The 23,905-nt window shown below is 48.9% G+C and overlaps 1 protein-coding gene across 4 annotated transcripts in view; it reads right to left on the reverse strand.

Annotated features, from left to right (window-relative positions):
• Bdh1 (3-hydroxybutyrate dehydrogenase 1) overlaps positions 1–23,905 on the reverse strand; it is a 39,265-nt gene that overhangs the window by 12,649 nt on the left and 2,711 nt on the right. Inside the window, exons 1-4 of one of the 4 annotated variants that reach the window (XM_048453977.3) lie at positions 22,076–22,211; positions 12,885–13,007; positions 1,384–1,456; positions 289–399 (exon numbers count right to left, since the gene is read on the reverse strand). In XM_048453977.3, the coding sequence (XP_048309934.2) occupies positions 289–399; positions 1,384–1,456; positions 12,885–12,967 (267 nt within the window). In that variant the 5' untranslated portion in view covers positions 12,968–13,007; positions 22,076–22,211. Of the gene's footprint in view, positions 1–288; positions 400–1,383; positions 1,457–12,884; positions 13,008–20,605; positions 20,761–22,075; positions 22,212–23,905 lie in introns of those variants that run through there. The other 3 variants (XM_048453978.3, XM_085685405.2, XM_048453976.3) reach the window with 3 other exon arrangements.

Below are 23,905 nucleotides of genomic sequence, written 5' to 3' on the forward strand. Positions count from 1 at the left end.
TCTAGTTGGGTCTATCAAGTGAATAGATGGCAGAGCAATGGATGGATAGACATAAGGATTGGTGGATGGATGGATGGATGCATGTATATACTCATACATGCATGCAAAAAGCTATGTAGAACAAACGAGACTGAAGTGGAAAAGGTGTAGGCTATTTTAACAACACATGTTAGAAAAGCACATGCGTGTGAACATGCATGCACATGTGTGCACATGTGCGCAAGCACACACACACACACACACAGAATAACTGCTTGGACAGTAGTAAAGAACATGGCCCAGTCTTACCTTCATTAAGCAGCCAGCAAATACAAGGAAACCTTTTGAGTGCAGATGTTTGGCCAAAGAGAACCCAAATCCGGAGTCACAGCCTGTGATGAGGACAGCTTTGCCGCTCGCCTGTTTTAGAGAAGCCATTTTAGGAAGCCAGGACCCCACAGCAGAGTAACCAGCCCTCCCCAGCCCTCTTCACAGTAATATTAACGCATGCTGGGTGGCCAACCCTCATCCTCCTAGCTGGCTCTCAGTGTCTGGAGAACTCTAAGCACCGAGGTATGCTGGGAGTGGAACTCGGAATCACCCGGTTGCTGCCAGCAACAGTACTGCCTGGGAAAACGACTCCTGCTGGCGGGATCTCGGTGTCTTTATCTGCAGTCACCACGATGCCCACTGTCCTCGTCCTTGTCATCAAAGCCAGGCTTATCCAGGGCTCTCTGGGAACAAGGCACTGGCCATGTGTTCCATTCATGTCACATCCCCACCCCCAACCATAACCTCCCTAATGCTGCGACCCTTTAATACAGTTCCTCATACCGTGGTGACCCCAACCATAAAATTAATTTTGTTACCAATTCATAACTGTAATTTTGCTACTGTTACAAATTGTAATGGAAATATCTATGTTTTCCAATGGTCTTAGGTGACCCCTGTGAAAGGGGTGGTATGACCCCAATGCCCCATGAGAGGTCATGACCCACCCACAGGTTGGGAACTGCTGCCATGGAGTAAGCATGATTATTACATGCCATCATTGGGAAAACAGAGTCACTTTCAAATGCCCAGTGCAGTTAATGACAGGACTGGAACACAGATGGGGCTGAGACACCCCAGAGCCTCACTCTGAACCCCCAGCTCTCTGCTTCCCATTAGGTCTCCGACAAGCTCCCTGGCTGGGAGGAGTGGAATGTGTGTCATTAATGCTCCCACATGCATGGGCAGAGGATCTTCCTACTGACGGAGGGCCTCAAAGGAAGGACTAAGTGAAAACGTGGTCCAGAATGTCCTGAGCACTGTTCAGGCCCACGCAGAGGGTAACTTGAGGCCTAGGGTCCCCAGACGGCCCTCCTCGACCCAATGGCTCCCAGGGAGCTGGCTGTCACTCACCGCATTTGCCTCACTGGCATAAGTCCGACGGGTGGTTGCTGTGAAGGAGGCTGGGTAAAGCAAGAGCATGTGTCTGCAAGAAAACAGCAGCCGTGAACGCCAGGTTCCAGTCCAGCTCCACCCCTGGGCAGAAGCCCCTTACAACAACCATCTAGGCTAAGGTAGCACTGATTTTCTCTCCCATCCCAGGCTATGGGGACAAGCGCTGCTACTGCTTAGAGAACCTTCCCCACCGAGAGACAGGCAGGTGGGCAGCGCACCAGCCAGCTTGGCTACTAGGCAGGAGATGTCTTCCTGAGAAGAAAGCCAGCCCGATGGCTACTTTTCTTAGGAAGACATGCCAAAACTTGACTGACCCTTGGCCTACTCCAGTGATCCTCATTTTCTGCTTTCCACAAAGACATGAATGGTTGAGTGCTCCGGAGTAATCAAAGCATGTGCATGTGCTTTCAGAAAACAACTCATTCAAAGCCTTCTGCAGGCTTAGAGGGTAAAGGTGATTGCCGCCAACCCTGACAGCCTGAGTTCATCACCAGAGCCCACATGAGGCTAGAAAAGAGGACTGATTGCTGCAAGTTGCCCTCTGACCTCCACATACACACGCACACACACACGCACACGCACGCACGCGCACACGCACACACACAGACACATGCACACACAATGTGGGATGCCCCTCTGTATGCTGTGAATATGTCTTATTACCTTTGGTTAATAAAGAAGCTGCTTTGGTCTACAGCACGGCAGAATATAGCTAGGCAGGAAATCCAAGCAGAGAGACAGGGAGAAAGAAGGCAGAGTTGGGCAGGTGCCAGCAGCCACTAGAGAAGCAAGATGTGAGATAACAAGCCACGAGCCTTGTGGTAAAATATAAAATAGTACAAATTGGTTAATTTAAGTTGTAAGAGCTAGTTAATAATATACCTAAGCTAATAGGTCAAACAGTTTGTAATTAATATTAAGCCTCTGAGTGGTTATTCAGGAATTGGAGGGCAGGAGAGAAACTTCCAGTTAGACACACACACACACACACACACACACACACACACACACTTTAATTTCAGTGTTTTAACTCTCCATGAGCTCAGTGCTGCTTTCCTGATCATTGTTTTTAAACTTTTTATTTAGAGATAAATAAATGTTTAGAAACGATGCATAGAGCTGGGCTTGGTGGAGGCAGGCTTGTAATCACAGCTAACTGGGAAGATGAAACAGGAGGGTCACAAGTTCAAGGTCATCCTGGGCAACTTGGTGAGACCCTGCCTTATCATAAGAAGTATAAACAGGGCTGTGCATACAGTTCAGTGGTAGAGTGCTTTTCTATCACACATGCAAAACCCTAGATTTAATCCCCAGTACTAGGAAAGAGAAGGATGGGGAGAGGGGAAGAGGGGGAAGGGATGGGGAGAGGGAAGAGAAAAGGAAAGAAAAGCAAGCAGAGAGATGTTGGGTACCTCTTGCCCAATGTCCATTACTGATAGCATTGCACAGCAACCATGCGGAACATTCCATTATGCCTTGCATCTTTCTCTCTACCTTTCCAGAGCCACACCAAGCCCACGCCACCCTCTTCAACCTCTTCTCTATCACTAAGAAAACAACGTTAAGCCAGGTATGGGGTCTTAGTCTGTAATCCCAACATTCAGGGTACAGGAAGACTTATGGGAGTTCCAGGCCGGCCTGGACCACACAGTACAATTCTCTCTTAAAAACACAAAACAATCACAACAAAGAGAACCTTATAAAATGGATTATATGGTGGACAGCCTTCTGGGTCAGTGCTGCTCCCTGGATCTCATCCAGATTCTGGAAACAAACTTCCCCTTTTGTGTCTAAGTCCCCCTCTGACTGGGGCAATTATATAACTATTTATTTTGTGAAGGTCATCTGGGCTGCTTCCAGGTTGGATTTATTATGAATAAAGCTGCTACGGAGATTCCTGGGCAGGATTTTGTATAAATATATTTCTCTTGGATAAACTCCCAGGAGCGTAACCATTGCGTCCTATGGTAGGTGTGTGTTTCGTTTTTAAGAGACTGGGGAGCTGCTAACAGCTCCAGAGTATTGGAAGCATACAGCATTTCCAGCAGAGATGTATGGGAGCCCAGTTTTTCCACATACTTCCCAGAATTTGATGATATCACTATTTTAAATTTTTTTATTTATTTGTTATTGTTGATTTTTGAGACAGGGAGTCATATAGGGCAGGCTAGTATGGGACTTGTAGACCAGACTGACTCCAACTGTCCAGCATCCTCCTGTCTCAGCATGCCAAGTGCTGGGATTACAGGCAATGTTTTTTTATGTTTGTTTGTTTTTGTTTTTAATTTTACCCATGTCCAAAACTATAAACAATTTTCTTCCTGTGGCTTTAATTTGCATTTCTCTAATAGCCAATGATGTTAAACATCTCTTCTATGTTTAAGTGGTACCTGTCTCAGGTCAGACAGCTAAACAAATACCACAGAATGGTTATTGGAGGAGGCCGCTTGTTTGTCCCGGCCGCCCAGAACCAAAATAACCACACAGAAACTGTTTTCATTAAAAAACACTGCTTGGCCCATTAACTCTAACTTCTTATTGGCTAACTCTTACATATTAATTTAACCCATTTCTATTAATCTGTATATCACCACGAGGTCATGGTCTACTAGCAAAGTTTTAGCACGTCTGTCTCTGACGGCCCCATGGCTTTTGTCTGACTCTGCCTCTTTCCTCCCAGCATTCAGCCTAGCTTTCCCTGCCTACCTAAGTTCCGCCTTGCTATAGGTTCAAAGCAGTTTCTTTATTCATTAATGGTAATCACAGCACACAGAGGAGACTCCCACATCAATGAGAGACTTACGAACAAGACAGTGATTTATAAAGGGTGAAGACTTAACAGTTTTGAAAGCTGGGAAGCTCCAGCTCAAGGTATTGGCAGACATGAAAACACACTTCCTAGATTCTTATTGTGACTTTACTTGGCAGGAGTGGATGGGGGGTGTCTTAGACCTCTGTCACTGATGATGGCTTTGCTTCTACGACCCAACACTTCCTAAGACCCGACCTCCTCACACCAGTAGACATGGTCGCTTTTAACTGTGAACTTGACAGAATCTGGAAACAGCCTACGAGATATACACTCTGTCTGTGAGGGCTTCCGAAGAGGATTTAGTCCGGGTGGGAGAGCTAGCCTCAGCGTGGGCTGTGACTTCTAAAGCAGGGCTCGTGTGTGCAGAGGACTGAGGGGAAACCAGTGCTGCTGGCCTGCGCTTGCATCCTCCTGAGGGGTGCACTCCACGGCTATGATCTGATTTCAGCGTCTTCTGCCTTCCAATGTAGACTGAGAAACAGTGGAGATGAAGACATCTCCCAGGTCCCCAGTACCAGTCTGAGACCTCTGAGGCATCGTTACTGGGGTCTCGGCCTCTCCCATGTGGCACAGAGAGCCTCTAGTGTGTAAGCCAAGCTAACACACCCCTTTATAAGTCGTTTCCTATATTCCACATCACACAAGCAGCACAGGATGTCCTCCTATATTCCTCTAGAGAGCCACATCACACCAGCAGTACAGGACATCCTCCTGTATTCTTCTAGAGGACCACATCACACCAGCAGTATAAGACGTCTTCCTGTATTTTTCTAGAGGACCACATCACACCAGCAGTACGGGACGTCCTCCTGTATTCCTCTAGAGGACCACATCACACCAGCAGTACGGGACGTCCTCCTGTATTCTTCTAGAGGACCACATCACACCAGCAGTATAAGACGTCTTCCTGTATTTTTCTAGAGGACCACGTCACACCAGCAGTACGGGACATCCTCCTGTATTCCTCTAGAGGACCACATCACACCAGCAATACGGGACGTCCTCCTGTATTCTTCTAGAGAGCCACATCACAGCAGCAGTACGGGACGTCCTCCTGTATTCCTCTAGAGGACCACATCACACCTGCAGTATGAGACGTCCTCCTGTATTCTTCTAGAGGACCACATCACACCAGCAGTACGGGACGTCCTCCTGTATTCTTCAAGAGGACCACATCACACCAGCAGCACGGGACGTCCTCCTGTATTCTTCTAGAGGACCACATCACACCAGCAGGATGGGGAGCAGGATTTCAGCACACGCATTTGGGGACACACAAACACTGAGACCAGAGCATGGCATGTTCATCCTGTGCTTAGCCGCATTCTAGGTGGACTTTCTTCTTTCACTGCTGAACCTTCAGCGTCCGTTAGATGCTCTAGATGCCTTTGCTGCCATGCAGCATAAAAGTCTCTTCTCCGAATTCTCCTAAAGGAGGATCTATAACATCCTCCTTTTAGGGCTTGTTTTGAGACAGGCTCATTATGTAGCCTTGAGAGACTTGGAACTTGCTATGTAAATAAGGCTAGCCTTAAACGCACAGAGATCTGCCTGCTTCTGCCTCCCACGTGGGGATTACTAGTGTGTACTACCATTCTGCCCCCCACACGCTCCTCTTAACAGGGGCTACTACAAGGAAACATGTTTCATTTTAATGAAGTCTAATCAACCCACTTTTTCTCTTATGGGGCACATGTGACTCTACCTAATTGTAATCTCCTATTTTTTCCCTAAAAGTTTTCCATTTAAGCTCATGATTCTTTCTGAGTTTACTCTTGCATGAGACAGCACTTAGGTCAAAGGATTTGGTTTTGCTTATGAGATCCCAGCAGCACTGTTTGAAATGCTATCTTCTGAATCACTGCTGCCAAAAGCCAGCCAAGCACATTGTGTGGCCTATTTCTGGCTGCTCTTATCTGTGTCACTGACCTATGTACCCTCACCTTATTTCCCTTTTTGTATACACAATTATTATTCTATTTCTTTTGCCTTTCCATGTAAATTTCAGAATAACTTCTATAGTGCAACATGGACAGAACTTAATGAAAGACATCTGAGGTCATTCTCTGCCTCTGTTGCGCCCACGCATCCACACCCACCTGTACCCACATAAACATGTGTACACACATATGCACACACGCACACACACACGCACGCATGCATGGATATAAAGCAAACAAGCGGAGTAAGTAAAGAACTATCCTTATATCCCTGGAACAAATAAATCTTTTTATGTTTCATAATTTAAAAAGATATTGCTGAATCCTACCTGCTAATAATTTAAGAGCATTGATAAAGGATATTGGTCTGGCCAGGCAGTGGTGGTGGTGCACACCTTTAATCCCAGCACTTGGGAAACAGAGACAGGCAAATCTCTGAATCTGAGGCCAGCTTGGTCTACAGAGCAAGTTCCAGAAAAGCCAGGGCTACACGGAGAAGCCTCTCTCTCTCTCTCTCTCTCTCTCTCTCTCTCTCTCTCTCTCTCTCTCTCACACACACACACACACACACACACACACACACACACATTGATATTGATCTGTAGCTTCCCTTCCCCACTTTTTGGTACTGTCTTTGTCTGACTTGAAGATTAGGTCAATATTAGCTTCATAAATACTTCCATGACTTCATAAAGTCAGAGAAAGCTCAGCCCAGCCCCAGGCCTCCACTCCTACTTCCATGGCTGGGAGAGGGTGGTGGTCTCATTACTGCTTTGCACACATGTAGGGACATCTGATCTCAGTACTGATGGGGACAGACAGTCTCCCAGCAGCCTCCCATGACTCTGCTTTCTTCCTCCAGTGCAGACAGGGTCACCTGAAAATGACAGTCCTGGTCTCGACTTGGCTTCCTCTGACTCACTAGGATCCCCACCACCCCGACACACCCTGCCTGTTGGGATGAAGTCTAGACTCTGCTGTCTGCTGACCCTCGCTAGCAAACACAGGTTGAGGCCACAAGTGTGAGAAGAGCAATCATGGGCTAATGTTTTTTTGCCTTGCTAGGGCTGACCTGTCCTACAGCTTGGGAAAGTGGCTTCGGTTGGGATGGTTTGTATATGGCTCACTGGTGTTTCCAGGACACCAGCTTCCTCAGCTCAGAGTCTGGGATACATCAAACAAACAGAAACCTCAAGGCATCGTTCCTTGGGTCTGAGGTTCTCGCCTCATCTGCTTTCTGTCCACCAGAACGGTCTGTTTGCTTTGTAGAAGATCCAGAAATTGTCACTGTGCTTAGCAGGGGGCACGGGCAGGGGAAAAGCATCTGCACCCCATCAGAAGAGTGGAAGTTCTCTTCTGAAGTGACTGTTGAACCAGCAGCGGCAGGAGGAGGCCAGTGACTATTTTCTGACCTTTGAACTTCGGTGCCATATACATATATTACCTATTTATACCGAAGCATTAAAATGTATTACCAGTGGTAGCTTGCTTGTCCACGATGCTTCAGGCCCTAGGTTCGATCCCTGTCCCTAAACCTAAAAAACGTGTTATTCACCATTCTTAAGGTGGTGGGTCACTAGACAGAAACAGGGTCCACTCGGAAAATCTGCCTGGGTGATGCCCTGGGCTTTATTGAGTTAAACTCTCATGCAGCAAGGTTAATTTATCAAAGCTAGCTCAAATGACGTCACTCAAAGAGAAGCACCGTGTGCCCGTGATCCCCAGCATGACTCTACAAAAACAAGCAAAAGAACCAGAAAGGTGTTTCTAGTAGACCTGAAAAGTGTGTTTATCTTCTTAAGGGGCCTTGGTACTGTACAGCAGTTCTAAATACGTGACATTTTGTTTTATTTATTGATTACTAGCATTATGACTGGATGTGTGTATGTGCACGCGTGTGTGTGGCCTGGCACACTCTGCACAGTCAGTCCTCTCCTACCTTTACATGGGTTCCGGGGATCAAACAGGTCACCAGGCTAGCATGGCAAGTGCCCTACCCATGGAGCCGTCTCACTGGCCCATGTGTGACATCTTAAAAAGCAACAGAAAAGTCGCAAGTAAGATAAAGGCTTAGGTCAGAAAGTTGCTGCCAGATTTGTCTGTGGCCACCCACCCATTCTCAGATCTATCCGGATATGAACGCGGCCATGGCCAAGAAGAATGTGACACCGGGCTCTGCCACCTACACCCAGCTGTTGGTGGCACATACTTACGTTCCCAGAGAACTCACAGCCCCAGACCCTCTGGACCTAACCCTCAAAGGCAGAACCCTACAGAGGGGTGGTGGTTCAGCCTATGACCAGTAGGGGTCCTGCTGGGCTCTGCCAGGGCTCTCTGCCACCTCCTCTCACCACTGCCAGCCATGCCTCATCTGCTCTGATTTCAATTCTCTCTGTCCTTCAGGGTTCCTACCTGAAGGCATCCTTGTGCCTAGGGCTGTTTCTAACTGTGGAGGGGCTTTTGTTCATGACCTGTTAAAGCAGAATATCCAGAGCGAGGCAGAAGGAAGCACGCACTCCATGTCAAGGTCTGTGGTAGACGCCACTGTTCATTTGAACCCTTGCATCCCGAAACTCGAGGCCACGTAGAAGAGACCTTTCAGAATGGCCGAGGTATCCCTTTCTTTTTGGTCAGAGTTCTATTACTCCCATCAGCGCTGGTAACCATTAACTCAGCTTCCCACCATGAGTCAGTGTAGTGGGGCTGCATCCAGGAAGATTAGGTTGAGAAGGCAGGGTGACCCAAGTCCAGTCTCACAATGACCTCTGGGAGAAACAAATTCAGTCAGGAATCTCCAGGGTCACATGGCTGCCAAAAGTGGGTATGTAAACCCAGGGTGGATTTAAAAGAACCAGGCGAAAAAGCCAGCACCCACTTCTACACTGCTGGACCGGAGCTAGGGGCTGTTATGTTTCCTATCTGCCAGGGCACATCACTAGCGTGGGTTATAGGTGCTAGCATCCAGGGTGGTGCACATTGGCTACCTAGCTGCCAGAGATACCAGTGGTGCCTGGCACAGATACTCCTAAGACCAAAGGCTACCGGGGCCATTAAATGGAGCAGATTGTCAGGTGTCTCGGCAGGGGCCGGAACCAGCCACCCCTTGCGAAGTTTGCACCTCAGTGTGCCCCGTGAGACTCCTGCTGAGGAGTGACCTGTGGCAGCTGTGCTGTCTGGACGTCACACTTTAAGAAAGGAACACAGGCCAAGAAAAGACCACTCAGGAGGGAATTACACAGATGGACTAAAAGGTGGCAAGCAGATGGGTACCGGATGGCATGGTGTCCAGAGAGGTGACAGTGTGAATATAGAGGTGGACTCACAACCAAGGGTGGCCTTTACAGGAGAAAACGTTCCCGCCCACTATGAAGAAGGACTGTATGCCGAGCTGTCCAAAGACACAAGGCTTGCTGGGAGAGGTGATGACCTTCCCTTCCATGGATACATTCAACGGCACCAAAGCGGAAGGTCACACATCAAGGATGATAGGATTCGCCCTCAGGGATAATTGGAGCACGAAGCTCTAGGCAACTGAGACCCAAGGGAACTGGTCAGGCCAGTGATTTTCCCTACGACCTGTGTCTGATCCTTAGGACAGGTCACCCTGTGCCAGCCCCCCCCCCCTTTGCATCTGCTCTCCCTCTGGACCTCCATGATATCCCACCCTGGGAATGTAATCCACTCTGATTCAGCTCTGCTGCCCCTCCCACACTTTGAAATAACTCTTCCCTTCCCCACATAGTCAAGAATGTCCCTGTAGGAGGTTTTGTTTCCTCCTCAATGAATCAAGTGCAACTAACACCCCACTCTCCTTGAAGGATAAATCTTTGGTAGAAATATTTTAATTTCCTTTGGGGTTGTTTTTATATAAGAAAATTTCAGAACTCTCTAAATGCTACTTTGGAGACAGGTTGTTCTATTTTGTATTTTATGTGCATGAATATTTTGCCTGTGTGCAGTGCCTGCTGAGGCCAGAAGAGGGTGCCACATCCTCTCTAGCTGAAGCTAGACTATCAGGCACTGCCATGTGGATGCTCCCCTGGGAGCATCTGGGTCCTTTGGAAGAGCAACTAATTCTCATAATCACTGAGCCGTCTTTCTAGGCCCTGTTTTTTTGTTGTTTTTTGTTTTGTTCTCTCTCTCTCTCTCTCTCTCTCTCTCTCTCTCTTCCTCTCTCTTTCCCTTTCTCCCCCGCTCCTGTGTGTGTGTGTGTGTGTGTGTGTGTGTGTGTGTTTTAATGAATCACTTGCTTTAACAAACAGAGGCAGGAAGATAAATGAGCAGTTTCACTATATCCCTCAGCAAGGCCTTAGTACAGCCTGGAAATTCTGCCGACCAGTAATTTCTATAGATTCCCGAGGGAAAGTGGGCAGGAGGGGGAAACCACAGGACCGAATGTGCTGAGTTCCCAAGGCCTGGAGAATGGGGTATCCTAGCCTCCTGGGAATAGAGCATCTAAAAGACAAACATGTCTAGAAGCCTGGGTAAAAGCCAGTTCCCCTGGCGGCAGGCATGGTCTGCAGAGGGAACACAGTTCTTCCTGAATGTGTAGCACTTTTGCCATAGATGAAAGTGGATTCTCCTTGGGCAAGGGTTGCGCTTGCATGCAACAAAGCAGTAACCATGCAGTCCTGACAGGAAATTGGACAGAAGCAGCCATCTAAGATGGGTAATGTGTGCCAATGCAAACAGTGGCGTGGTTCCTGCCAGATTCCCAGGCAACTTTCTGTTTGAGCCATTGACACGGAATTTCTGATGTTGTAACATTCAAGGACTTGAACAAATAAAAAGTAAATTAGAATGAATTAAAAAATAAAGAGGGCAGAAAGACACTTCTCTCTAAAGTCTGTCACACGGCGACGACGGAGACCTGAAGTGCTATTTGTAGCTGAGCCTCTTGCTCTGGATTCCATACAAATGGGTTTTAGAAGTGATCCACAACTAACCACTGGGTTGAGCTCCCGGAGTACAAGGGAAGAGAGGGAGGGGCAATAACATGAACAAAGGCGTCAAGACCACGAATCAGCTGACCTGAGCTAGTGGGAGCTCACTGACTCTGCACTGACAACTGGGGAACCTGCATAGGACTGAACCAGGCAACCTGAGTGCAGGGGACAATGGTGTGGCTTGGGCACTATGTGGAGCCACAGGCAGTGGGTACAGGATCTAACCCTAATGCATGAACTGACTTTGTGGAGACCATTCTCTATGGAGAGATACCTTGCTCAACATAGGCATGGTGTGTGTGTGTGTGTGTGTGTGTGTGTGCTTGGTCCTGCCTCAACGAGGCGATAGGACAGATTTAGTTGACTTTCCAAGGGAGGCCTTACTCTCTCTGAGCAGTGGGTTGGGGGAAGGTGGGGTGAGCGGGAGGAGAGGAGAGAGGGGGAACTGGGATTAGTACGTAAAAAATAAACAAACAAATTTTTAAAAGGAGAAAATTCTCAATATCTGTTCTATCTTTTTAAGGTTTATTTATTTATTTATCATGCATACAGCGCTTTGCCTGCATGTATGCCTGCAGGCCAGAAGAGAGCATCAGGTCTCATTACAGATGGTTGTGAGCTGCCATGTGGTTGCTGGGAATTAAACTCAGGACCTCTGGAGGAGCAGTCAGTGCTCTTAACTGCTGAGCCATCTCTCCAGCCCTCAATGTCTGTTCTAAAGACATGTATGAGCATAGGAAAGACCAAACATCTTGCTATAGAGACTCAGCATTTAACCTGACTGTTGGCTCACTTTCCTCAAATATGACCAGGAGAAGTTTATCTCCTTTGATAGCAGCAGAGGCCACGGAAATCCCCTGGAACAGGCCAGATCTGCGGAGTGTGGCAACACACACCTAGACCCAGCATGCACAGGCTAAAGGGGGAGGACCCTTGAAGCAAGGAATTGGAAACCAGCCTGGGCCACATGGTAAGATGGTGTCTCCCGAATCCCAAATATTTGTTTGTTTAGTCCGTGCTTATTTAATAATTCTTCTCAATCACACAGAAGTTCAGGGATGCCTAGGGTATTCTCTTAAAGTGTAAATGTAAAAAGATCAAAGAAACGAGTCACACAACTCTTGCAAGCTTCTGACCAAAAATGCTAATCTGTATTTAATCACAACACCACAATGACACACACACAAACCCTACACCGGGACAGACATTCTTCAGGACAGGTGGCGAGTGGTCCTCCAGTATCAAGATCATGACTAAGGAGACAAAGACTTGCTGCTGATGACAGCAGACTAAGGAGACGCATGAATTAAATGCAATGGCGGTGGCAGGAGCTAAATCATAGATTGTGGGTCACTCGGCGGAGGCTAGACAAGGTCTGTAGCTTGGCGACCAGTATCGTTTCCGCGGCACTACGATTTTATGTGATGCAAACGGCTAAGGAAGTTGAGTGCGGAGGAAGCTGGGTGTCCTTTGTTTTTGCAATTTTTATGAAATTCTGAAAGCATTTCAAATAAAGGGTTTATTTCTTAATTTTTGCAGCCATTGGGGATCCTGGGCATACCAGGTGAGTGCTCTACCCCTGAGCTACAACCCCAGCACATCAAAGGGGTTTACAAGTCAGGGAGCTCTCTGCCCTGGGAGTCCTGGGAAGGCCTGGCTTCTGGGCACTCCCTGAGGGCCGGCAGGTGCTGAGGACAGTCAGGACCCACCTGTGAAAAGCGTGGTCCTCGAGGCCACCCACCTCTTCCTTTAGTGGCTTACCTTGTCACATTCTCTCTGTCACAGACACTTAGAGTTTTTCCTGGGAGCTGAGACAGGGGTCTGAGACGGGCAGCCAGCATCATGTCGGCAAGCAGTGGGGCGATTTGCTTTCTTCCGGTGGTTCTGAAACACAAAATGCATGCTCAACCTCTCGCACTCAGAAGTTTAGTCAGGAAAAGCCGCTTTCTGACTAACACGGCACTGCTCAAGCTAAAGCCTCAGAAGATGGAAAATGCGGAGCCAAGGTGTACCAACAGCTCATAGGACAACCATGGATGAGTGGTCACCTATGTGTGACAGACAACATTGAACTAGACCAGTGATTCCCCCAGGCAAGCTGTACAGAAACTACTGGGGGAACTGACTTGGGGACATAATCAGGGGAAAGAATATCTAACCTTGTGACAAGGCCAAATGACCTCATCTGTAAAGTTCATGCTCAAGAACTGAGCAATTGAGTTTTGTTGTTGTTTTTCGAGACGGGCTCTCTCTGTATAGCCCCGGCTGTCCTGGAATCACTCTGTAAAGTAGGCTGGCCTTGAACTCACAGAGATCCGCCTGCCTCTGCCTCCGGAGTGCTGGAATTGAAGGTGTGCACCACCACTGCCACAAAAGGTATAATGTTCTAAGTCATTTTAGAATTTTGTGTTGGCTCACTTCTGTAGCTGTCCTCAGCTGTATGTGACCTGCAGGTCACAAGTCTGACACACCTATTGGGAAGTCCTCTGGGAGAGCAGCCATCAGCTGGGGCCGGCCTAACTCAGTAAGCCCTGTTCCCTTGTCCAGGTTGCTGACATCTTGTGAAACATCCATCGGTGGTGATCAGGACATGGGCCTTCACCCACAGTGCGTCTCCCTCCTCTGCGGGTGGCAGGTGCCATCCCGCTCCATGTACCACTTGGCTCAGGACTCCACCTCCCTCTCACCCCAGCAAACTGGAGGCTCTGAATTAAGGCGAGACTCTTCACATTAAAGCACACACACACACAATCCACACAGGGTAGTACATGCCTGTACTACCTAGCACTTGGGAGGCTGAGGCAGGAGGATTGCACCTTGGAAGTCAGCCTAGACTATAAAGCAAGTTCCCCACCAGCCTGGGCTATAAGACATCACCAACAACAAAACCTGCACACAGAAAAAAACGAAGACCACACATACACTCCCTCGTCCTTACCCATTTTAGGTTAAGTCAAACTGCTACAACTAGGTCATATGTCACTTGGTGTCGCCTAAGGCCTTCCCAGCACCATGATGATTAGGTGTCATGTATACAAACCAGACCCAGACCGGGTCTTGCGCTATGGCGACCGGGCTTGCACTATGGCAACTGACTAATCAACCAAAGCAATGCTCAGCACAGGGGCAGCTGGGGCCGTTTAGCTGCTTTAATCCTCAGACAACGAAGAGTAGCAGAGGTCTCCTCAGCTTGCGCTATGCTTCCATTGGTGCCTGTGGCTCAGCATGTGTGTTAGCGCCTGCTCTGGCGCAGTAACAACTTCTGGCCAAAGAATAGGAGGAGAGGCTGGGAGGATCCACACGGCTGGAGCCCAGGTGATCAGACCTGGATGCAGATGTCTTTCTTCCTGGCCTCTCCTTTATGAAACGACTGTAGCTTGCCACATCTTGTTAATAATAAGATCTCAGCAGGGAGAAATCTCTCCCTAGGCCACCCCAAACGCAACTGACGGTCAGCCATGAGGCCAGTACATTAGTCAATTTTCTATGATAATTAATAAAGTACCTGATACCGAGTAACTTTATAAAGCTGACAGGTTAATTTTTGGCCCACATTTTTATTCCAAACTTAAAGGTGCACATTAGGGACTAGCTGGCAGAGTCCCGGGTTTCACGATACATCAAGACATCATAAGTCAGTAGTCAGTAGCAGGAACTAACTACACATCTTCTGTCTTTCCTTCCTTCTTTCCTTCCTTCCTTCCTTCCTTCCTTCCTTCCTTCCTTCCTTCCTTCCTTCCTTCCTTCCTTCCTTCCTTTTGAGACAGGGTCTCACTATGTAGCCTTGGCTGGCCTGGAACTCAAGATGTAGACCAGGCTGGCCTCAAACTCATAAAGATCTGCCTGCCTCTATGAATGCTGGGATTAAAGGCATGCGCCACCACACCTGGCACACAGACTTTTTATAGAGCCATCAAGATTCAACTAGGGAGCTCCACCCTGATGGTATTAGCTAATCTGGATCAGCTCCCAAAGGCCCTTCCTCTGAAGGCAAAAAATAGTTCACTTAAGATCTGGAAAGCTGGCTCAGTGGTAAAATCACTGGCTGCTCTTTCAGAGGACCCAGGTTCAACTCCCAGCACTCACATGGCAGCTCTCAGTCATCTCTAACTCCAGTTCTAAAGAATCCCGCACCCTCTTCTGATCTCTTCTGGCACCAGGAATGCATGTGGTGCAGGGATATGCATGCAGGCAAAGACACTCATACACAAAACAAAAAAAAAAGTTAGAAAACAAAATGTTTACTAATTTTCATAGTGAAAAAGGATAGCTGGTTAAATTTCAACCCTTCAAACTTTACAACTCGAGTTAAGGCTCAGACCATATCTAGATCATGGGAGCCTTATGCTAGTCAACAAGCCTGCCTAGACAATGCTCAGGAGGCAGGCAGAGGTGTTTAGCTGTTGAATTCCCAGGACAGGCAGACAGGGCCCCTTTGACTTGTGTTAGTACTGCTCTTGAATTTGATGGTGGTGGTTCTTCTGTACTCTCCTTTCTGAGAACTTCCGGCTAGAAAGATCTTTCTAACAGCCAGAGGCAAATCCTGCCTTGGCCTCGCTTACCTACGCCTTCTCTGCTGGCCTCTAACTGCCTTTCTACACAGCCTTAATCTGCTGGCTTTCCAACTTTGTCTCTTGCATGTCTGGGGAGGCGGCTCTCTCTAGTCTCAGAGCCCTTGGCCATTGCTCTCCCTCTTCCTGGGTGATTGAGGCTGGGAGGGCTTTTCTGTCCCTTCAGTCTTTGGAGTGGCTGCTCTTCATTACCTATTGTGATTTGAATATGGTTGCCTCCTAGACAACTCACATTGAAATGGAGGGGAGAAAAGGCTAGAGATGGAATCTAGATCTTCACACATTTAAGCCAAGTCACTAAGACTAATATCTGACTGTCACTGGGGCAATGACATGGGGTAATTAGGGACTAGACACAGTGGAAGGAGGGTCAGGGGTTCAAAATCACCTTCAGCTACAGAGAAAACTCAAAGCCAACTTGAGTTTCATGAGATTATATAAGAAAACGAGACCAAAACTAAAACAAAGAGGTAACTAGGAGCCAGGCGTGGTCATACCTACATTCTCAACACTTGGGAAATCAAGGCAGGAGGAACACACATTGGAGCAAGCAGCCTTGACCTCACATGAAGCTCTTCTGGTGCAGGAGAATTGTCTGTACTCTGTCAATCATGTATTTTAATTAAACGCTGATTGGCCAGGCAGGAAGTATAGGTGGGTCAACCAGACAGGAAGTAGAGGTGGGGCGATGAGAACAGGAATATTCTGGGAAGCAGGAAGCTCCCTCTGCCATTCCTGCCCAGATCACCAAAGAGGCAACATGTGAGCTGTCACACTGAGAAAGGTACTGAGCCGTGTGCTAACATAGATAACGATAATGGATTAATATAAGTTACAAGGACTAATAAGAAGCCTGACCTAATGGGCCAATCAGTTTATAATCTTATGGAGTCCTGTGTGTGATTTTCTCTTTGGGGCATGCTGGCTATGGGGTACCGGGTGGGACAGATACCCCAACAAGCAGGCCCCCTTCATTCTACACTCTTCCTGTCTTTACACAACAAAAAAAAAAGTGGTTTAGTAATTAGGGACCATTAGTGCTGGTCCCCAGGAGACGTCACTCTCCGGGGCTGGATGAATTACCCTAAGAACAGGCTGTTCTGGAAGAACCCTTCTGCTACGTTCTGCCACGTTCAAACCAGCTCCCACCTCACCCCACCTCTGTTGGGCTATCAACAGCATGGCGCCCTCACTGGAAGCTGAGCATCAGCCCTAAGCTTTGGACTTCTCAGAATCACAGTCAAACTGAACCTCTTGTCTTGAAAAGTATCAGCCTCAGGTATTCTGTTAGAGCCACAAAACCTTGCAAAGTCACCCCCCCCCTTTTTAGAGAGCTCCCAAGCAATGCACAGCATGACCCTGTAGGCCCATTGTCTTTAATGCCCCTGCTAAGCTGTTTATTTACTTAATCTCCCTCTATGAGACCAGAGGACCTGCCCATCCTGTTGGTCACTTTCAGTAACAATCAGTGCCCAAGACAACCAGAGGAGGCACCAAGCTTGCCTCTGTTGAGGCTGAATGGAGATTAACCAAGGAGCAACCTTCCTTGTGGGTAAGAAGGCACCATGTGGCCCATAATGAAGTCACTGTGGCAGGTCCCTGCAGGCAGCAGCAGAACAGAGCCCAACTTGGTCCCTGTGGAAGATCCAAGCCAGAAACTTCATTCTCTACAGGAAGCCATGTGCTGAACAGCTGGCTGAACACCCGCATCTCCACTTCCTCCCACCACAACCGAAGCCTGCTCACTGTCCTGGGAGACTTCAAATGCCCGTCCGCAATTAAAGCCCTTCCCCAGCCCTTGGCTCAATGCCTGCACAAGAAAAATGCCTCAACAGAGTCTCCAAATAGAGGGTTGCTTTCAACTTAGTTTTCCTTAGAGTCAGCAAAATGGGAAGTGTGACAGTCAAAATAGCTTAAAGCGCATAAAAACTCAGGCCTTTGAAGTATGCCCATTTACAATACTGTCTCTCATACACAGGGTGGTAGGCGGGGCCTCATACTAAGCAAGTGCTTTGCCGCTGAACTCCACCCCCAGCCTGGACTAGGTTTATGGAACACAGAGCTATCATGGCATACCTAAGGACTTTCCCCCAGTTGCTGTTGCTGTCTTAATACCACCAGCTGGAATTCACGCTCTGTAAAAGAACAGGAAGTTCTCTACCTTCAGGTTTGGGAACAGAAATGGTGATGGGAAGCAGGTGGTTCCAGAAAAAGGAAGGTCTCATACAGCCTGGGGGTTCTGTTGGCCTTGAAACTCAAGCACCACTGTAACTCAAGACCACTGCACAAGGGTCTGACCTGGGGGGACCAAATCCATAGGATGTTGTCACAAAATAAAGATGCTCATGAGCACTCCCTTCAGAGATCAATGCATAATCTGTGGGAAACCCAAGATGAACCCCATTTCTCCTCCCATTTCAAAGCAGTCCAAATCAGGAGCTTGGTATGGTAGCGCCTACAATCCCAGCACTCAGGAGGCAGAGGCAGGCAGATCTCTTTGAGTTTGAGGCCAGCCTGGTCTACAGAGCAAGTTCCAAGACAGCCAGGGCTACACAGAGAAATCCTGTTTCGAAAAACCAAAAAATAAAAAGTAAAAGCCTTTGTTCAAAGAGGTGCCCACCATTCCTTTGGGAGAGAGTCTGGACAGGAAGCCTCATAGGGTTACACAGGAACGTTAGATGGTACCCACACATTCTCACCAGACTCCACCACAAATGCAGACACAACACACACCAAATCTCAATGGAGTCAATAAAGCCAAGGATTTAGCTGCACGGAGAGGTTTTGCAGAGACACACCTAACACCGGCACCTCAATCTGCCCAGGAGACTCAGTGTGTAGTAGTCACTTCAGTGTGTCTATTCTGTTAACCCTCCTCTTCTCCCACTTGGTCCGGCCCACAGGATTCTGTCTCCACAGCTGCGGCTACCCAGGGGGATGACCTGACCCCTGACCCTGGATGACTTAGATGACCCCTAGGAAAGAATGAAAATCAGCCTCTATGAGCTGGACACCTAACACCTGCTGAGGGTAGGTAGTCAAAGGTGGATCCTGCAGAACACTATCATGAATTTGTCTGCCTTACGTTCAGGGAATGCTTTCTTGTTGACCTTATAATGACAAGGTGACACGTGCCTCCCATTCTCCATCACTCATCCATGCTTTCCCAAGAGAAAATGTTACCAGAGATTTCAAAATCACTATAACTACAATAGTCAGACCAAGAGGATATTCTATGCCCGGGAGACCAGGGCTTGCGTGTCAAGGGCAAGATCACCTACTGATGCTCTCCAGGGCTCCAGCCTGGTCTGTTCTTACCATAGGCGAGCTTTCATAGCTATATTATTTACTTGCTGCCAACACACTAAGGTTTATCTCCAGCTCAGCCTTTGCCCCAAACTCCAGGCTTAGGTATACAACCGTCCCTTTGAAGGTTTGACTGGGTATGCCGAGTTTAATTTGTCCCGAGTGTGCCTGTGTTCTGATTTCCTGCACATTCCACAGCCCAGCTGTTGGCAAATCTTACTGACGTCCCCTTCACGAGCTAGCTAGGATCCGCCATCATCTAAGCCTTCGCCCCTCCTTGCCTGCAGTATTGCAACAGCTTCCCAAGTCAGCTCTTTGGACCCATCAAGGTCTCCACGCAGGATGCTCAGTCCTGCAAAACAGGCATCATACCACTTCACTCTTGCATCTCATTCCCTTAACAACTAAAGCCCGAATTGGTACAGACTGCCCCAAACCCTACATGACCTTGACCCCATCGTCCTTTTAACCTCATCTCTGTTCACTGGGTCTCTGTCATGGTGGCCTTCTTGCTGTCTCTGGAACATCTCCTGGCTCACTGCAGCTTCAGGGTCAGCCTTTCTTGTTCCTCTGCCTGGAAACTCTTCATAACACTGCTACATCTCCAGAGCTCCATCACCTCAGTCCTTCACACCCCAGCCTGGTAATTTCTCTGTCCACTTCCTGTTTCCTTTTTTTGCTTTCCTTCTTGGTCCCTCGCGACAACCTTCTACACATTCTTTCTATCTTATCTGCATCTTCGAGACCCAAAGCCAAGTGAATTAAGGGAGTTTTAAGCCAGGTGTGGTGGTCCCAGCTTTAATCCTAGAACTCAAGGGGCATACCAGTCCTTTTCTGTCACTTTGTACTGCAAACCACATTTGGAATTGTCCATCGGAGCCTGGTGGGGTCTTCAGCGAGTACTCAGTTTTAGCTCATGACTCTCCCTCTCCCTAAGTCCTGAGGGCTGGGGGCTCCCCCTCCTCCATCCACACCTGACTTTTGAGGAGCTGATTTTGTAGTCCACCTGTGAAGGCATCCACAGGATCTGTGTTCTTACCAGCGCTTACTAAACCATTTGCTATCCCATCTCTCTTCATTCCTGTGCCTCCCTTATCCTATACCAAAATCGGATCTACTTCACACCTAACGGGCACAAATAAAACCTCCTCCAAGCTACCCTTCTTAATTGCCTATAGCAAAAATCAGTCTCCCAACAGCTACTCAGAAGTTGAGGCAGGGGGTGGGGGGGTGGGGTCAAGACCTCCCTGGACTATATGAAGTCCTAGGTCAGTCCAGGAAACTGAGTGGAACATTATCTGAAAATAATAGAAATTAGGTTAAAGATATACCTCGATTGTAAACGCCTATCATGCATGAAGCCTTGGCTTCAACCCTCTTCACAGAAAAAAAAAAAGAAACCACCACCACCACCACCACCACCACCACCAACAACAACAACAACAAAACAAAACAAAACAAACAAAACAAAAAAACACCAACCAACCAAACAATAAAACCTCTCCCTCTTTCCCCAGTCTCCCTCCAAACTTCTGTAATTGCAGTCACCGAATGGGGTATACTGGAGATATTTCTGTTCTCAACTACTCACAAGTCCTAGCTAACCTTCGGTCCCACCTGCACTGTGAACACCCACGAACAGGACTCAGGTGATGAATGACTGACTTCTAGGTTTCCTCTCGAGATGTGTTGTTTAGAAAGCATGAACGATACATGAATGTCTCCGTTCGGCTGCCTGGCCTGCTAGGGTGTTTATGTCCCGTGCTTCAGAACGAATCTGATGTTGAAAGAAAGGCATCTGCTGCGTCACAAAGGATCCTGGCAAGAGGAAGCCTCTGCAACTCTTCCAAGTGGGAACCTCTGGGCTAGACAGTGACTCTGCACCTGCTGACTTATGGGCCGACTTTGGCTCACTGGCTGGAAAAACACGCGATGGGTATTATGCCGCCTCCTCCTGGAAGGGGCAGCCACAGGGATAGGGAAAATGACGTTGGGGCCCCACCCAGATGCGCGAACCCACGGGATCTCGGCGCCCTCCAGCAGGCAAGGAGTATGGTGGAGTCACACAGGCGCCTCCTCCTCCACGCCGCGCCCCCGACGTGGCTGTGAACCTCACAGCCAATCCCAGGCCAGAGCCACGGTCCCTTCCAGCCGGCAAGAGGGCGGGGACCAAGGGGGCTCGGCCAAAACCGCGCTCCTATTGGCTGAGGCGGCACCACCTAGACAAAGCCACACTGTCCTCCAGACGCTGCGCCGGGGTGGCTTCAGGCCTGGTTCTGCCAAGGTCCCCGCAGCTCTGCCATCCCCAGTCGACCCCCACGGTGCCGCCACCTTGCCTGGACCTTCTCCTTTCCCAGCACCGAGGTCAATCCGGTCTCCACTAACCCCGGCTCCGTTTACACTCAAGCGGCTGTACCCGAGGCCTCACCGCTGTTCAGCATCCTATCCAAAAGCAGCAGGCACGGAGGAGACTCTGCCAAAACCCTGAGAGCAGAGCCTAGTGGAGGTCATGGAAGGAGGGAGGAGAACGTAGGGCAGGGTCGGAAGAAGGATCTGGACCGCGCAGAGCCTACAGCCGAGGCTAGAAAATTGGATGAAAGGCTTTGATTCATTCTCGGCCTTGGGCTACGAAGTGATCTAGGGCCAGTTCCTTCCATTCCTGGGGTCTCAGTTCCCGTCTGTGAAAATGCGCGGGCAGTGAACAGTGAGTGCCAACTCACTGTTTCTAGTTCTAGTGAGTTGTTCTAGTGAGTTTCACCTAGAGGCCACGAGGCCGCGTGAACAACCCCGGGCCTCCCGTTGCGAAAATAAAGCACCTTGTTCCTGTAGGCGCGCACGGAGAAAGCGGGAAGTAGCTAGAGGGTGGCGGGTGCAGACGACCCGGGGCCGAGACAGGGAGATCAATCGATCCATCTCTGGTTCCTCTTGGCCGCAGAGTTGTCTAGAGGACACTATGTTCCTTCCCCACCCACATTCCAAGGACCCAGCACAGGAGCCACGCCAGGCCAACCCAAACCGGGCAGTTGGCGCTGGCGTGCAGTGCCCCAGTGACGGCGATGAAGACCCTCCTCTTACCCCAAAGCGACCCGGTAGGGGGCTCCAAGACGAGGGCTGGGCTGGTGCGCAGTCTCAACCTGGTGCTGTGCTCGCGCTTCTGGCTTGGAGTTGGCGCCCTGCCCCTGTTTCCCAGGATACTCTCCCGAACCCCCCAAAACCGGCCTTCTGCCTCCGACACCCGGATGTGCCTTACACACTCGGGTGCTTGCGTTAGGGCTGCGCCGGGCGGGGCCCGACGGCAGACAGCGCGGAGGCGGGGAGAGCTTGGGCGCAGCCTCCTTAGCCCTCCTTATCCAGGCCTGGCTCAGCTCCAGTAGAGGGTGCCCCTAGACTCTAGGCACCCCGGAGATAACTTGTTCATCCCAATATAAGCCGGGTACAGATCCCTGCTGTCATCTGATCTTTCCTTCCTGGACCCTGGGTGGAGCAGGGAGGCAAACGGTGTGAAAAGGCGCCAGCCGCCTCCCTCCCGCGCTCCCAAACCAGGGGAGAAAGTGCCGCTCCAGGAAGAGAAGAAATCACGCGAAGGACAAGACTCCTTCCAGGTTTTTCGTGTATTTGCTGTCTTTAAAGCTCACTGGAGCTAAAAGATTAGTTGGTTGACTTTTAAATGTCATTTAACCGAATGACATACAAAATTTTTCTTCTGAGATTCTTTAACGTATCGCAGCGTCCCAAGGTTTCACCAATAGGACACATCTGCGTATGGTCTGCAGGGGCAGTCGGCCACCCCACTACCACGAGATACCTGTTTCCAGGCTGAGAAACAGGCTGAGAGAAGACACCAGGCTGTTAGTGATGGAGCTATGTTTAGAAAAAATTACATAACGACTGCTCAGAAAGGGACTAGGAAGGTGAACGCCCGAGGGAGGTAACGGGACAATTGTGGGGGGTGGGGCGAGGCTTTAAAGAAACCAGCCATCTCCTTCCCTGAATCTTGAGGGCTGAGGCTGTGTTTCTTTTTTATGCCCGGCTTCTGGCACCCAGAGCACTGAAGACCAAGAGAGTCCTGAAAAGAAAACGCCTTGGTTTGCTGTGCCCATTTCACAGACTCAAACCAGACTCGAATGGCGCTCAGTAGATGGTGCCATAGCCCATAAAAACAAATCCCTATATGTAAATCAGGCGTCGCGGTACATGTCTTTAATCCCAGCACTCGGAGAGAAAGACAGATCTACAAAGAGTTCCAGGACAGTCAGGGTTACACGGGGAAACCTGTCTCAAAAAACAAAACAAAAACAAAAACTCAAAAAACCAAAAACCTATAAAAACACCTATAACCATATAATCATTACAGAATGAGTTACACTTTGAGAATTGTGTCATGCTGGAGGAGAGTTAATCTTCCCATCTAGGAGAACTGTAAGTTCTAACTTGGTACTTGGGGCTGAGAATTATGTATAAAGATTTACAGAAGACTTGCTAGTTGACCTCTTTGACGTTAGCTTAGACACCCTTAGCGGCTGGTTTCTAGTCTTTCCAGCCCAGCTTTGCTGGTGTAATCTGAGAAGCCGCCCCCTCCTCAGCCCTACCTGTACCTCCTGGCTTCAATGTGTCCCATTGTCACAGCCCGCTGGGACCGCTGCAGCACCCCACTGCTCTCTGATACTGGGTAGACCTGCCAGCACAAAAGAGCCAACACTTTCTGGGATGTTTCTCTGACCAGTATCACCCCCCTTGAGACACAATCTGGCCCTCATCATTCTCTTAGCAGTACTGAAGTGAGCCTAGTGCACTTCCTGAAATGATAATGTGGGGTCGGTAGTGGTGAGCAACGTGACCAACTCAATAGCACATCCTTTCCCACTCTATCCTCTCCATTTGACTACAGTCAGTCACGTCTGAAAT

This window comes from Myodes glareolus, chromosome 2 (assembly GCF_982192425.1).
Source record: "Myodes glareolus chromosome 2, mMyoGla1.1, whole genome shotgun sequence".
Lineage (NCBI taxonomy): Eukaryota > Metazoa > Chordata > Mammalia > Rodentia > Cricetidae > Myodes > Myodes glareolus.